At 35.0% G+C, this 17781-nt stretch overlaps 1 protein-coding gene across 3 annotated transcripts in view; it reads left to right on the top strand.

Moving 5' to 3' along the window:
* The window catches only part of LOC113501314 (glycogen-binding subunit 76A), a 48219-nt gene that overhangs the window by 625 nt on the left and 29813 nt on the right, over positions 1-17781 (top strand). The window contains exon 2 of one of the 3 annotated variants that reach the window (XM_026882434.1): positions 3302-3337. The exons of 1 other annotated variant lie outside the window; for it this stretch is intronic. Coding sequence is in view for 1 of the 2 variants with exons in the window: in XM_026882431.1 (XP_026738232.1) it covers positions 12266-12367 (102 nt within the window). In the remaining variant the exon portion in view is untranslated. Of the gene's footprint in view, positions 1-3301; positions 3338-11662; positions 12368-17781 lie in introns of those variants that run through there. One more of the 3 variants, XM_026882431.1, reaches the window with a different exon arrangement.

Here is a 17781-nt window from a genome sequence, read left to right as displayed (position 1 = left end):
TATCTGTGTACCAAATTTCGTAAAATCCTTTCTCTGTTTTGTACTTGAAGAGTAACAAACATCCTCCGGTAGGATTGATTGTTTTATAGTACACTTGAACAGAATTTTCATACAACCATGTTTATTTATACTTTTGCAGTTAGTGTAAGCTTTTTGTAAGTAGTTATAAGTTAGTGACTTAGCTGGTGACCTCAAGTAGTGCTTGAAGGCTGTTTGAGCTATCTGCGATGCTAGATGTTGGGATGAATCTGTAAAATATTTTGAACTCTGGCCCAACACGGGCTGGCCCTAGTCCGTCTTGGTATTTATTACAATCATCAGAATCTTCGCCTTTTCCCGACTATGTCGGTGTCGGCTTCCAGCCTAAACGGATTCAGCTAAATACCACTGTTTTACAAGGGATGACTGCCTATCTGACCGCCTCAACCCAGTTACCTAAGATGGCTGTCAGACTTTCTAGCTTCTGACTACCAGTAACGACTGTCAAAAATGTGTCCATAACAACAGGGATCCACAATTCAACAAGTCTTTAGAAACATTAACCTTTGTTTTATTCTTCATTACAAGAAGTGCAAATAAATTGAATGAACTGAAAGTTTAACTTTGCTCATAATTGCAAACTGCAGCAATACTGTAAAAAAAAAACAAATTAAATAAACATACAAAAGCACTAGTTTTATCAAGCGCTTACAGCACAATGATACACATCCAAATCAAAACGTCATATTAGAACCTAGAAACTCGCCTTTTGATATAACAATTGATTACAGAAGGGTCTTGACACAGTAAATCAGTTTTATTTAGTACGGACTACGCATCTACTGTACTGCGATCATGGAATTCAAGAAGAATTACGAAATTAAGCCTTACTTCTTTACAATAGAGTCGCTGTTATTATCAATGTTATCATTGTTGTGTGCTCTACCGTACACAGGACAATGTCTTCGAAAGCTAGCGATATAATGACCCCCTCCGATTTGTGAGAGAGGAAACAACTGAGGTCAAGTAGGGTCCGATCATAAATAACAATTAAAGGGACAGGGTTGCGATTTAACCGGCAATGACCAAGTGTAGCCAATCTACTGAGTTGCTCGCCAATTGAATATCAATAAATTGAAATAACTGTGGTATTTTCTTGGGTTATTAGTGAAAACATACGAGTGATTTAATTTAATTTTGAGTTTCACCAACTGATCACACGTGTGTCCAGCGTCGCGTGTCCAGTTGACGAATAACCCATTTTCTTTAGTTCTGATTTAATTATTTTTTTGCAGTCAAAACATCACTCTCAAAAATTTTACACGTGTGTATTGCAGTTCTTTTAAAGTAATATTCCCAAAAATGTAATTGAAAGGTAATAGAATTTAGATTCTCTATTAAGATTATTTACCTAAGTATCTATCTAACGAATGAATTATTTAAAAATATTTTCTTTTTAAAGAAGCCGAAAGCCATTCATTTCATTGAAGTTTAATGAACTGATTCAGTTCTATCAAAGCAATTAAACCGTTCGATAACGATATAATCGGATGCTAATGGCTGGTTACAAATCCTGTAATCTAGCCGACGAATAGCATTCTTAGGCCTACCACTCCCTCTTAAAGTAAGAGAGATGCCGCTCTACGATGCCGTTTACTGCCGTCTCTTTTCCACAACTGCTAACGTTCTCCTTTGAAAAGTAGTTGAAGGCCTGAGCGTCTTGAAGCTTAGCGAAAACGTAAGATTAATATGTCATTTTCTTGACGTGATCTAATCTTAAGACCGGATATTCCATGGTGGTCTAAATGTGTATAAAGTTGATAATTACACGACAATTACTAGGATTACATAAAATTCTAATTAAAAATCTGAAATGAGTTGTCACCGTGTGACTGAATTTTATAAAGTGTTATGGAACTCCATATTTATGGACAAAAGAATTGACTATGTAGCAAGAATATGAGAATATTGACCTGTCTGGGTAAGGGTTAGTTAAATTACAGACAATCTTCAGGGATCATGCATTTTATGTGTCTGCTCTTAGACCGTAAATAAAAACCCTTTTATAGTCTTCATCTTTGGTAAAGATTTTTGCTTTATTAACAAATTGCAGCAAATATGTATATGGTGGCCTTTTTGCATTATTTTAGCTTAAAACTTGAGATTCAGCTACTTAACCAGGCATTCCTTTTTCCTGGATGAAGAAAGACCTAAAAGAGGTATTGATAACGACATTGACTTGATAGAGATATACTCTCGTTTTAAGCGGCCTTGTACACTTAACAACGGGAACCACCGAAGAACCGTTGTACTTTTCTTCTTGTTCTTGTTGTTGAACACATTGTCTTCTACCGCAAAGTCAGGCTACTCGCTCAAAATGCGTCTGCGTCCTCAAAGTAAATCTTACATAACTTTCAATAGTAAACTGAAATACTCTATTGAAGCAGCAAAAACGTTGCCGTCTTGTTTTTATAAACAATGCTCTGAGTCGCACGCTTGACGGTAACAATGTGTATTGCTGATAAGATTCATCAGAAAATGAAACGAATCGGTGTTAGGACATTCCATAGATGCCAACAAGTACCTTTGCAGCATTCCGATATGTCTAGCTGGATTAAAACAATCGAATGTTCGTTTTTATTCTTCTTTTCGAGTTAATGGTAGATTTACAAATTTGTAGCTCAAAAATTGGCACAGTTTAGAAGAATCAAAATGTTGTTCTTCCGACAGAAATGCATGGAAAAGTTCTTATAGGAAAATCTGTCTGAATATTTCTGCTGAGCATGCATGCGTAATTGCTGATGTATTTTATTTCTAACATCACTTTTTAGTACAATTTGTTAGTATGGTATGCGGTGTAATTGTTATTTACGGCGGTTATCGACAGATTCAATTATAGTCGAGTCCGCTCAAGTGCATGGCCATTTGGTTTATATGCTATTCAAGAATGCCCGGAGCTGCTTTCCAATACAAATCTTATCTACGCACTGCTTCTTCGATTCGGTGCAGTCCGAGTCATAAAACTGTGTGGGTTTATTTATAGTAAATGTTGTACCTGTAGATCTACCTCGTAGTACTTAACTTACGCCTAGTCCTTACTGTTGAACTGCTTTTCGCGGTACATGTCTGTAACATAATTGCAAATGCATGGTGATTAGTCTTTTTCGTTTGAGGTCGTGGTAGTTTCATTTGATATTCTCGTTTGTAATTAAGTTATCTCCTTTTACTATGTCAAGCTAAGCTATGTCAATACATTTTGATTGTTATTCTAATAGTTTTTATTTAAGACTTTGTCTAACTTCTAAAAACATTGTACTTCCAGAGTGCGGGGCCCGATGCCGGCGTCGCAGTACTAGAGGTTTGTTCAATTGATTGCGTGTCAATTAAGCCTTAGATTATTACTTGGATCCCATGCTAAAAATAATTTGTAGGCTAATTACCTTAGAAACAGCAGTTCCACAGAGTAGAAGTGTTTTTCATCAAACGAAAGACTTAGCTGCTTATAATTGCTTGACATTAAATGTATTTCATTTTGCTTTGGGAATTGTCTGCCTCAAGAAATCCCATGACTAATGAGAATGAGATATTGTACAAATATTATATAGTTCCTATCACATACCCGCGGTGCAGATGACAGTTGTTAAATAAGGCAGGTTTATTATTTAATAGACTTGTTTGTAAGACCTGTCGCGACAAACTGATTTCTCTGGACCCGTTCTGCGATAGTTAGTACCTTCATCTAGTTAGAACGGAATTCTTGTTGTTCCGCTTCTTTTTCCGATTTATTCTGCACATAACTGTTTGTGGTTTCAGATTTGCGTAGTTTGTAATTCGATGACAGAATCTGAGATCAAAATATACACTTATTTATCTTGAAGTCTTGGTGGATTTTATAAAACTTTCCAGATGAAATTGTACGCTTTCGTTATTGGACTGTTTCCAAAAATGACTGGCTTTTTGCATTTGCGAGCTTTTGTTGTTCCAATTAATTTTGCGCCGGCGCACGTCACAAACATTGCTGTTTTTTTTTTTATAAATTTCAATACTATTTTTCGACTTACAACAATAAATTGGTTTTAAATTATTTTATTATAAAGCACTCACATGCCTTAGCTAGATTTAGTACTAGCTAGTTTACTAGGACCAATACCTACACAAGATATGTGTCGCGTGTATACAGCTAGCGTATATAAAAACTGAAAATATGTTATGTTTATGGTAACTCGCATTTTTCCAATAATTTGAACCATTCTATCATTATGTCATTGGCCTAGCCTTATAGTTACTTACTTGGTATTTGTCGAATATTCCAGACTTGAAGTTACATTTATAATCAATTCACAAAATAAGCTCCGTATATAACCTAATTATCTTCAATTAATTAACTGGAACACGATCCACGTCCGCCTAATGTTTACGGCTAGAAATTAGGAAGTGCGTCCCTTGGCAGTGGGAGTCAGCTCGGCTTGCCAACTATGTCGCCTGATCTGCTGCTCTGAGATGCATCTGTATCTAGTGCAAGTGTACAAAGGACCACAAACGAGCATTACATAAAGGGCTGATTAATAAAACTTCCACGCTAATTTCGTATGGCGTTTGCGCGCCAAGTCGGTAGGAATAAAACAAAATGTGGGTGTATTGTTGTATTTATTTTCTCTTCAGATAACCTTAGGGCTATAAATTAAATAAACAGATACTTATAATGTATTTTAGTTCAATGAGTGGTAATATTAATGAGCCGTTACCACGGGCAAAATGTTTAAGATAAGGCATGTAGGACGACATGAGATGCGTCATGCAAGGCATGTTTTATGTTGCAGTAAAAGTATAGATTAAGTTCCTTAATGTTAAAGAAATTTATTAAAGAACCAGGCTTTGCTAAAGGATCACGATTAAGTTTTCTAAAAACTATGAGAACCTTTATTATCGAGACCTCTTTGGATGCTCCTGACATAAATGACCTCATACCACCAGTAAACAGATTAGCCAACCAGAGTAGGAGCGAATATGACCGCTTAGGGTGCCAAAAAATTATTTTCGTTACTGGAAGAGCCAGCCTCTGAGAATAATATACTTACCTCTAGAGCGTGTCAAGGCACATCCTACAGGACGTTTGACTTTCTAAATAAGTAATGCCGCACACAACACAGTATTCAAAACATTGATCTTTAGACGCATCTGATAACAATAACGACCACACCGCAGTTCAAACATGCAATCTTAGTGCATAGTTTCCGAAGCCGTTAACAACTGTGGTTTACGATAAAACGCTTATTTATATGAAATTGAAAAACATTACGATATGTTTTTTCCTATTTGTAGCTCTTATTTATTATATTATGTCGATATAAAAACATGTATTTTATTTTAATGAGATGATTTAGTTTATTTACATCGAATAATAGACTTAACATAATTATGATTAAAAGTAATAATAAGATACCTGACACAAATTGTTGTTTTAATTTAGAAAAAGCGTACCTACAGGTTTCGAAGGTTTTAAAGGTGTTTGGAAAAAGTGGATTAAGAATTTGACCAATACGCAAGGCAAAATGTGTTCAGTTGATTGTCATTGGCAACCCCATTGTCAAAACGCATTCGACGTCATAGATTGTCTAACTCCCCCGTCCTGCCTTTCGCGTACACAAGAACCTGACTTGCACTGTCGAAATCCACGTAAGTGATGTCGTAATACTTACTTAGTTCAACAAATTACTCATAGAATGTCACATTAGACGAGTTTAAGTGACGAGATGGTTATGTAAATAGACTTGTGAACAACAAGAGCATGTTATTTACTCGGGATTCTTAGTTCAATAGTATTATCAATCAATATCTTGCGTGGAATATTACCAGAAATAACGACTTCACATTTGTGATACGTTTACTTTCTTATTGTTTAGACTAGTCTATTTTTAGTCTCAATTAAAAATAGCTCTGACTTGAGCTTCTTTATTGTTCTCGTAATTTTGCATGCTTGTGCTCTCCTTATAAAAAATATACAATTGTTATGTGCTTAGATTGACTTTGTTAGTTTTTAGAATCATTGGAAGTCAACAGTTTTTTATGGATCTTCGAACCCAATTATTTACTATGTAACTTATTGTGTAAAGTTTACTCTACTGGTTTTTTACATGTCAATTTTTGTTCAATACAAACGTCTACCAGGGCCCTAATTCTGCTGAATTCCCAATTATTATGTAGGAAAAATGCTTAAGAATATACGAAAAGTGTCATTTTCATTCATTCATAGGCCGTTGTAAATAGCAGAATTGGGGCCCAGTACATGTAAATTTATTGCAAAATCTGATTTCATAGCTTTATAGATATAGTTGAGATATAAGGCCACAGCGGTAAAATATTGTGCCTGTAGATCCAAAGTAGCTTGATTTTTATCTAAGGTGAGTGAACTGTTTGTCGATTGGTGCTACCTTATAAGAGTCTAAGGAAACGTGGATAGAACCTTGACATGGTGTTATCGATTTGCAATTTTCACGCTACGAGAAATATTCACTAAAAGTTATATTGTGTTGTATCACGAATATACTCTTTGAAATAAATACTCTATGCACATAAATAAAGCTACGACTATAAAGCTGCTTCTGGTATCGAGACTTTTAAAAACATGCTAGAACTGAAGCTGAACTCCAGGGGTTACTACCATGTAGAATATCGCCGTTAGCTCACCGTGGGTCTTCTACAATTGGAACAGTTTTGCTTCGAAAAGCGATTATAGACCCTTTGGTCAATATAAAAAGGTATATTAGAATCGGTCCCTAAGTTCCTTTTTTACTACCAACATTGAAAATTTAAACATGAATATAAAATGGAATGTATCTCTATTCAAATTTTATCAAAATCGGTCTATCCTTTTATAGGTGTAAATTGCATTGTCATCGGGTTTGAAGCTGCCCTGAAAATTTCAGGGAAGTGCCTCAAAATTGAATTACAAAAATCCAAGCAGAAAACACACAAACAAGAAAGAGAGAGTTTAAAAACATGGGAAAATACGCGTGATAAACTAAATGATTTCGTAACAGTCGTGTAAAAAATCCACTTACATACATAGGTCTTCAAGACACATTCAACAATTCTCAAACCATGTGGTCCTCCGCAATTGGTTCATTTTGTTCTGCAACAAAGCACTCGACATCAGTAAGTAGAAATAAAAGTGTTTGCTCAAATCTTAACAATGATGACAATGTGTAATCATAACGCAACGGTCTGTGGTCTAGATTAATGGAACAAAGTGGCCTCTTGAGATTATCTACTTGAGACGATACAATCAAGAATTTTGTACAAAGCAAGCGTCGTGGTAGAATGCATGCAGTTTTGTTGTCATAAACAATTCTATTTAGCTTAATGCGAGTAATGATGACGTATAAAATTTGAAAGGAGAAGCATGCAGTTTTTTTGGGTGGTATTAAACATAACATAACATAACATAGGTATTTACGCGCTTCAATTTCCTACCTTTATTGCCAGATTTAAAAATAACAGCCTCTAATAATTGAAATGACAATTGAATCGATCACAATATGGTGATATGAAAAAATTGGTTCAACTTGTGCCACTAAATATTAATGTAAAGATCAGTCAATTGATAAAGAGTTATGGACAAAATCAATTCAGGATGCAATCTGTTAGTCAGAAGCAATTTGGAGAATAATTGAATAGCATCCTTTATCAAGATTTTATTTACCCTGAGTTGCTCCAAGTCATCGGGGATCAAATTTTTTTTTCTATTGATTCCGTAGTACTCGTTATTTTAGTGTCTACTTCTATAATTTACACACCATCATTCATACATCATCTATCCCTTCTGGGTCTTCATCTGTTTGTACATCCGTTCGATCAATGCTTATTTATACTTATCCTTACTTTATTTCTTATTTTATCACTTTCCTCTTCATAACATTATATACCACGACACTAAAGTAGAAAGTAATGCTACTATTTGGTTGCTGGTAAAAACTAAATCCATCCCTCTAATAGACCGTAGAAGCTAGTCGTCAAAACATTTAAAATAACAAGTGACTGCCGATTGCCTCAGGATAAACATGTCAAGGTATCTCTTAAGGTATCAATCAACCAACATTCACCCTTATTACTATAGGAATACGCAATAAATTGTCTAAAATAACAGTGCTACGAGATAACTCAGTACCACCGCACCACCTTTTTGAACTTAGTAGCAAACAAACAACGTCGTCTTGATTAATTAGTGATTGGATGTGAACTACACGGTATTTAGTATTACAGGACGGTTGGTAGGTGTCGAGTGTCGGGGGGTGCGTGAGCTGCAGGCGTGCGGTCAACCGCAAATCTCGGGTTCGAATCTCGGCCGATGCAACTTCATTACAAACAGTCTATTTATTTCTGTTCATTATTTCAATTGTTTGACGTAATGCGTATTGTCTTCACAAATTTGCTGCTAATTAAATCGCTTCCTTTTGATACAAGAAAATTAGTATTTTTTGGTTAAGATTTATTGTTTCTTATTCATTGTACGAGAAATATGTAAACGCAAACTATAGTTAAATATGTATCTGTAATTCATTAACGGCTACAGCGTTAATCCCTTTTGGGGTAAACTTGACTCGAAGTAAGCTTAAAGCTCGTAAAATATTAGTAGGTTCACTCTACATATACAAAACCTGTAGGTATACATACCTACATTACAAAGTCACATTTGTCTTTATTTAACTCCAAGTAAAGTCTATATTTCTCTTCACACTTTAATAAGTAGTTGTCCCTGGACTTTTGTATGCAAGACGCCGGCTAATATTAGCAGAGACATTATTTGTTCGGCTCTGCATATAACTCGCAAGAGATTGTTCCCAAGTTTTGCTTAGCTCTTGAGTACCTTTCAGAACTACGTAGGGTCTATACTGACTTATAAATAAACTTGACAAACAAATTAAATAAACAATGATGGCGATGTGTGGCCTACATTTACTTTGAAGATTTTAGAAACATATTCTTATACTGATGTTACATTAACTTAACTAAACTTAACTTGTACACGAGGAAACTGCGTTTTCCAATTAAATGCTCTATTGAATTTAGTCAAGTTTAGTCTTAGTCTTGAGCGTTTCGCTGAGTTGAACGAATTTTCATAAAAAAAATAAATGAATATTAGGAAATTTTATTCCGAGAAAGGACATACTCTACATTTTATTGCGGCGAACACTTACGATTTCTAGGTACATTATATATTTACTTTATAGTGTAGATGCAATAAAATCAAAATATTATTGTTTCACATAATTATCAAATTGGGGTAATCTTAGGTGACTTTCGTTATTATGAAACTTTAGTTATTGGTTAAAAACATAATAAACATTCGTTTAGGTAAAATGTCTGGACGTTTCTATTATCATAGTAAATAGTGCTTGTCTGTCTATTTGAACTATACAACTTTAGAGAAGGGTTTTACATCGTGTAGCTCATGTCATGTAAAATTACTTATACGTAGACTGCGACTTCCCTATACTTTATCAATCAAATAAGCCTGATCTGAACCATGGTATTACAGAATTATATTTAGAAGATAGAATAGAGAATTATATTCTGTAATACCATGGTTCAGTTCGTTCGAAGACGTCTTACCAGTCTCATGGAATACACTGGTATTTCATTCCAGAATACGCGCTACGCTTTCAGAACAATCAGACAAGTGTAAGTTGCATTCCAGTACTCCAAGACCGATCAACGTTATCTGATCCAGTAACTTTTATATAACCTCATTATAACTGTTACTCAAGACTTTATGAAACATTCCAGCCCGCATTTCGTGCATTTTATTGGTCATTAATAAATTCGTGCCAGTCAATTTTAGATGCATGTAAAAAGCTTGTGCCAAATTTTCGCTCATGCGCCGTGATGACTGGGCATCGTACCGCTTGCGCAGCATCCCTGCATCGTGCGACCTACTATTTATAGATAAATGTGACATTGTTTTATTTGCCACAGGCAGGCGTAATCGGACGAGTACTTTTCCATGCGAAAATAGTTAACCCCGCCGATAACGGGAGAGAGTGCAGCATCTTGTGCCGCGCCTTAATTATTAAAAAAATAACTCAGTCAAGTTGATTCCGATATTAAAGCTGGCGAAAGAAATCTTATTCGAGATTATCAGACTAATAAAGATCATGCTTTAGTTGATTTAGCTAAATAACAAGATTACAAGCTCCACAACACAACGCACCTAAGTTTAAAAATCAATAGAACCAAAATGACATTTAATGCATTCGAAATTATTATAAATGGTGTATTTATTTAGGCGGGGTAGGGTAGCGGGAGGCGCGCGGCCCAAAGATGTGTCCTTCTATCGCCGAGTCCTGCGCCTGCGCACGTCAGATCGCATCCTGCCGCGCGCCGCACTCCCGCGCACCACGACACACAGCTATCGGTCGTGCACTCTCACATTCTTACTGATAAACAGTGTTGCATTTATATATAGAGCAATTTATGTTGTGATGACGATTGTGCATGTGTGAGTGACTTGTCATGAAATGGATCTTCGGGTAAGTGTACGATTTTATAAACTTTAGACATTGTTTTTTAAACTTATAAGCCCCAATATACCTGAACCTACTCATTATGTTATATTTACTATAAAATCGGTTAAACAGTTATATCTAAACCCGACTGCGGCAAAAAGAGACTTTCTTTTATGAGCATGTGAGAAATAGTAGAATGTTTGTGTTATTTTTGGATAAAATAAATTTTAGTCATAATTTTTACTAAACGTCATCAGGCAGGAAAATAATTTAGTAAATTGTTACTCGAAAATATTGATTCGGGAATACCTTTGCGTACAAACATTGTTGTTTTACCGCATGCATAGGTCAAGAACTTTCTATGAGTTAGGTAGTTTCTAGTTTTAAGGTTATTTATTTTACCGTATAAATATAACAAAAACTTTTTCGGACATCAATTTTATTAATTCTTTAGCTATGAGGGGCTTCAAGTTAAGCATATAACAAGCAATTACACTTATAAAATGCATATTTGCGATTTTAGTCTTCCAGCTGCCCGTTGGCCTGTGTAAAAAGATAGCTATCAGAATATTCTTTAATCAATCACTCAAATATTAGTGTCGAATGCAGAAACCAACTAGAGATCGATAATCTCGTTGATTTTTCAACTCTACTGAATCGGATTTAGGTTGAAAGTTTAGTGTACTTCAGTTTTCATTCTGTATACTTCTATAATGTCATGGTGTTGATCTTTTTCTTTATAAGAGACATCACTTGCAACATTACACGTTAGGTCCAAGTGACGTGGAAACGTCTTTTAGGGACTTATGTTTATTTGTATGTATTATCTACATCTATTGTCTGGAGTTGTTGTCTGTCATCAGATTGTAAAAGTGTCATTAGTGACTCATGTCGTTATAATTGGATCTGTCTATGCTAGAACTTGTTCTCGTGTCTTGTGTCTAGATTAGGCTGACTAAAGTTTAAATATTAACGCGAAGCCAATTAATTGAATGCACGTGACTGTAATGAAGTACCCGAAGATAAGCTTTGGGTAAACAAACTTAATTTGTCTCTGTTTACTAACAATGAGGGCCTTTGATACTTTGTTACGGATTGAGGATTCAATTTCAAACCAATTACATTTTTTCAACAACACAAAAATGAGTGCACAAAAGTGAGGTACCTACATATTAAGTCTTAGATTTTACTTTTTAATGACAAAGTGAAATGTATATACCACTAACACTAGGCATTAATAGTAATTAACTTCACTTCTTCATTGATCCTGTTCTTGTCCTTTTAGGCACCACGTGTAATTACTATTTTTGTCAGTTGACCTTAGCCATTAGATATGGCCGAGGTCGGCGGACATGTCGCCTCTTTCGATAACAATAATCTAGACAAAACACTGCCTATGTAACAGAGACTCAAAGGTTATAGGGCTGTGTAAAAAAGTTTACCCACTCATGTAACTGAAGTCACATTATCATTTGACCTAGAAGGTAATCTGATAAATCCCTTAAGGTTCCGCGTTTATGGAAAACAAATACAGTAATTAGTCATATCTGTATCTGACAAGATGTGCAAAATAACATGTTCTTAGTAAATAATGATATGATGTAGTTTCTAGTCGTGGACGGCACCGAGTAGTGCATTCGACCCCTACCGACCTCTACACGCGATCAAATTTTACCTCATTATTTTACAAGATAAGCTTATTATTCTGAGAAAACTTCCACATTCCCAGCATTTATAGAGTAGATCGGCCTATATTGTAACAGTATAGAAAGTGGCGATCAATGAACAGCACAGTGAACTTGTATTTATCAGAAGTCAGGATGCATTATAATCAATCGACGGAGACTTTTTGCAAGAACAGTGCAGCGTTTGATGAAACATGGGTATGTAGCGTGCTTATAACTAAGTAGAATTAGAATTTAAGAATGATAAGATATTAATTATCTACCTGTCTGTTTTAATTCCAGTTCAAACTAAGTTCAATTTCAATAAAAAAATCAGATTATTTCTTTTATCAATATTGTCGCGTCTATATTTCTGTCTCAAGGCCGCCATCTTTGTTTATTTATGTGTTGATGCAAAAGTACTTACATTTTTTATTGTTTTTGCACTCGTAATATTCACTTGCTTTATTCAAGTTGCTTTGGTAGCTATATAAGGGCGTTATAAAGGCGACGCCGAATTGAGGCTATGCCCAGAATTGGAAGGAGTCGCTTTTACCATAAACGTCCAAATTATCTCTTGTGACATTAAAGACTTCGTGTTATCTGATCATGCAAGCTATCTTTAAACGATCAAACTAGATAGTTTTCTACGTATGTATCATACGTCTTAAAGTTATTTTAATAGATCTACAATGTTTATAAAGTAGTCATTTATGACAATGAATGAATGACTCTCACGAATTAATTTCGACGACCAATCACGTGCTCAATGTTTATATGAAAATAGGTAATTGTAATTCATGTCTTGGTCATACACGTCTGATATTTAAAATCTATCGTTACTGGATGTCACCTCGATGTTGAGCTGATGACACATTAGCTGGCGCCATTCTGTCATCTCGTGAGTTGTGTACAGGTAGTTGGAAACCACACGTCAATGTTTAAGGCCAACCTGTGGTAGAGTACGTGTGAATTGGCGCCGTAATGTTATAAATGAATGAATATCGAAGATTATCCGTAATATTCCTTACAATTAAGGGTTAATTAATTAACATTTTATAAGTGTCATACCTTAGCTGTCGTTATAAAGTGGAATTAGTGGAATGTAGAGACAAATTTAGGATTTTAAATTTCACTTTGTAAAATAGTGATTATTGGTGGACTGATCATCTCCGTCATTAAGCTTGTAATCCCCCACAGCTGCGTTAAGACGTCTCCTCTGTACTAGAACTCTTGACAAGCAACAGTTGTTGAAGCGCTAACGTTCAACGATTCCTCAAACTCAAATGAAAAAAAGTTAAATAAAAAAACAAGATGCATCTTTTAGAATGTGGTGTTTCTGTAAATTGTTTGTGAACATAAATTTTTCAATAAATACAAAACAGTTACATCGTCTGTGTTTTAAGAGACTTACTTTGGAGACGTCGCCTTTTATCAAAACGTGTCAAAGGAAATAACATTAAAATAAAGAAAGTGAAAAACAATTTCATTGTATTTTAAACGATTGTTCATCCTCCAATCATGGCACAAAGTTACCTGAGACGTCGATATTGATTGTCATCCTTCATTTACACTTGTAAAATTGACAGACTTCTACCTACTTTAGGAGCCTGCCATCCAAGTATCCTAAGCATTTTTTCAACAAAATACTAGGAGGATACGAATAGTGTAATTTTAATCCAATTTCCATTCCGTCATCGGCAATTGTAAAAGCGGAATTGGAGCCCAGTAATATTAGCTATAACATAAGTAGTTTCATAATCAGAGTAGTGAGTACTAATGTTATAGTTGTTAGTTACATTCGTAGGCGTGTAATAGTAGTAGGTGAGTGTGTCTGTCACGGTGCTGGCTCGTCACGCTGCGCTATGCCGCGTCACAAAGCCCATTGCGGAGGCAAGCCGCTGACACTCCTCTTACTTGCATTTCGGTCTTATAATCACTGTAACTTTGTAGCTAATTCAAACATATTATAATGATATTTTTTAGTTTAGAAAAAAGTTTAAATGGTTATTTTATGTCTTGGTATGAAATATAAAATTAGAAGTTTTGTTTTGTGAAAACGACACACACAGTAAAGAATTTATTTCTTGTATCGCGAGGGGTTTTATAAGCATGCAAGCCACAATCATGTTTGCAGACTCCGAACACACATTCCTAGATAACACAAATACTTGCTGTAGGGGATCCAATACCTTATTAGTCTTTTTTAATATTATTATTTTTAACAATATATCGTTTAGTAAAATATAAAGAGGTCAACAAAAGTCAGCTAATTAGGTACGCAATTTTTGCACATATAAAAGAAATATTGGAAAGTTTTTAAAATATCCTGGTAGTGTGTTTTTAATTTATCAATCACCATTTACATTCAAAAATATCAACAACTAACTTATAAAACTAATGATGCATGTATGAAAAACACCGTTTAATAATCCAGCTGTTCGAAAAAGTTTAGGATCTAATTCTATTTTCCGTTGAATGTCGTTGAAGGTCGAACGCGAAATGCGCACGCGCCGCCCGCCCACACGAACAAGTAGAGGTTAATGACCAGGCGCCGATTTAAGACCCTTTTATTTTAAACAATTAGTGACGTAAACAGTGAATTAAATGAATTGTGTCGAGATTTATGACTTCCAAGGGCCTCCGATTGCAGCCTAAGGAAAGAATATTGCAGTTGTGAAAACGAGACAGCGCATACGAGGGTGTAGAGCTTTATCTCTCTTCAACGATAGCTATAACATTACTTTAGGAGGCGGTTGTAGGGCCTCAGGATTGCAATAACCGTCGTTCAGTCGTTCATTCAATTGCTTACAAGTCCTCTATTTGTTTTTCTAAGTAGGAACCGCAAATTTTATTACACCGGCAGTCATTTGTCAAGACATCAATTTTCATCGTTGGTTTCATCTTTTAAATTAATTTATTTCGTGTTTACAATATCTGAATCAGTTTGTCTATAGTAACATAGCAATTTTCAGGCACTAAATTAATTTTATTCAACGTTTTGAAAGGCATGTAGCACTTTATTTAAAAACAAAAGAGGAGTGTTTATTTACATGCACATTATTCCAGTGACTTCAATTGTATCCGAATTAAAGACGTTAAAAATTTATGAAAATGCCAACAACATAGTGATTAAAAAACGATTAACCAATCTGTAAAATGCAACATAATTTAAATACACAATCATGGAAACAAACATAAATCATACCATATTAATATAAACAATGTGCAAATTATCATAATGAAAATATTATGAGTTTTAAATATACGAATATTATTATTATATAGATAGGTGTGTTTATAAACAATAGGAGAATGTGATAGTCATGTTATTTAATAATAATGAGGATAGTCAAGGGTAGGGTTGGGGGTATGTACCTACGTACAGAGGGTATTTTTAATACCGTACTACTTAATATCGTAGCACACTCTAGAAGTACGCTGACACTTTTTCGCCGCCCCGGCCTTTTTGATATTGCTATTTAATTGACTATTTTTGTAATATAGAATAATAAATTAATTGCCAGTTTCACCCTGTCTTAGCCTTTTTGTAATTCTTTAGAAGCTCTAAAGGTCTACAAAAAGCTATTGACTAAGGCTTCCGATTTTCTTTGAAAGTTATGTTCGAATTATTGATTCCCATAGATTCATTTAGTGGATTTTGGCACTCACGACGCGATATTCTATCAATAAAATAAGATATCAAATAGTATGTTTAATACATAAAATCAGCTCTCCCGAGTAAGCAGCTGATAAATATGATCTAATTCCGTTCAACGGACGTTTAGCCCAGAATTCGGCCCCGGAAACCTAATACATATAACGTCAGCATATTACAGTACCGTCCAATATTTATGCCTCGTTTACATTAAGACACTATGGCGTCAAAGTTTTTTAAAAGCGCCTCCTAGTTTCCGCGCGAGTTTTTTCAGCTGATTGTTTGTGTATACAGTTGCACATATTGCACAAAATGTACAATACAGAGAAACGTTATCAAAAAGTATACCTCCACAATTTCGTATAGTTTTATTTTTTGTGAAGAATATTGCTTTAAATTTAATAAGATACATATCATATATCGTATATATATTATATGTATCAAATATATCATAATGTATATCATATTATATCGCAGTGAGTGAGTTTTCTGTCACCATAAGTATCTTAATGTAAAGGCAGCTACAAACATTGTTGCCATAGTAACGGCGCGTGCACATTCTCCCAGTTTTCGGGATCGTGAGAGGGTCACGGGTCTCTGCGGGGCATAAATTGTGGACGACATCGTTTACTGGTGCCGGCTCATGTATTACCGGGTCGTGGTCTATAAGTCACCTTACAAGATCTAGCCGACCAACAAGCCGGTATCTAGTTGGTTTAGTCCATATTTGACGCGGAACCAATTTATGTAAAGAGCTGCAATGTCTTAAGGTACAGTTGATACCTTGTCTGAGTTGTTGCCGACACTAATATCAATTAAGTAAGCTTGCTTTGTGAGTCGACGCTAATTTATATTCGTGTTCAGTGTTTAAATAGTAATTAATCACTATGGCGATTCGAATCGAATCAATCTGGCGAAGCCAGACTTGAGTTGATCCCGTAGATCTGAAAAAAAGGTACTTTTACCGTTCGTTTTTGCTTTCTTCGTCGTGTATATTCTGGCTAATAAATGTCCAGATTATCAACGCGAATATAACACGAGCAGACGCCCAGACTCGGATGTCAGGCAATCAGGTCGTAAATTCATATGAATATAAATTTCATATGTGATAAAATTTGGTCATCTAGCCAAGATTTAGTGGAATTTCGTCCGAGGCGAAAGTCGAATTCATAAAAATATCTTTGCATACAAGCACTCGAGAATAATTGACGTTATATTTGAATGGCTCGGCTCTCAAGTGTGATAAATGTTTTGAACCAATGACGTTCAAATGCAGCGCATAGTAAGCCAAAAGCGTAGGCTTGGCCCCGACGGTATGTCACCAAAAATAAATTCTAAATACGATCTTTGTTATTTGTATTATAAATAAATTAGTTTGCTACTTGTTTTAGTTCAGTCTGTCTAGAATGATGCGTCATAAAAGCTAAACTAAAATATTTTTTACCGCATGTTACGTAGGTGGGAGAGGAAGATGGTTTTAAATAAAATATTTATAATTTCAAGTTTTTTTATAACCATAGGTTTTCATGTAATTTTTAGTAGACCTGTAAATTATTTTGCTATATTTATAGCAGATTAGGCACCTTTTTCAATGAAAGCTCCCGGACTCTACAATTTGTTTATTTCTAATGGACATGGGATGGCATCCACTTGCGTCACAGAAAACAATTTTAGTTTCGCAGAAATTATGAGTTTGAAAATAAACAAATATTAGTTTATTGGTACGTTCTATTCAAATCCTGAATCTTAATACGTTCATGAGAGACGTGTGCTAAAATAAAAATAGTTTTAATTCTAAAACAGCGTATAGGTACGGTAGATATAGTTAGGGATTTGAAGGTTGGGCAGGGTTTGTAATAACCAAAACTAAAAAGTAACAATACGATTTTCACGTTTAATTTTTACAGTTTGGCTTCCGCTAAAACAGTTAAAGCCTGATAGCCAGTAAATGTGAGCGAAGTAGAACTTAGTGTCT

This window comes from Trichoplusia ni, chromosome 15 (genome assembly GCF_003590095.1).
Source record: "Trichoplusia ni isolate ovarian cell line Hi5 chromosome 15, tn1, whole genome shotgun sequence".
NCBI classification, from domain to species: Eukaryota; Metazoa; Arthropoda; class Insecta; order Lepidoptera; family Noctuidae; genus Trichoplusia; species Trichoplusia ni.
This window is presented reverse-complemented; position numbering and strand designations above follow the sequence as displayed.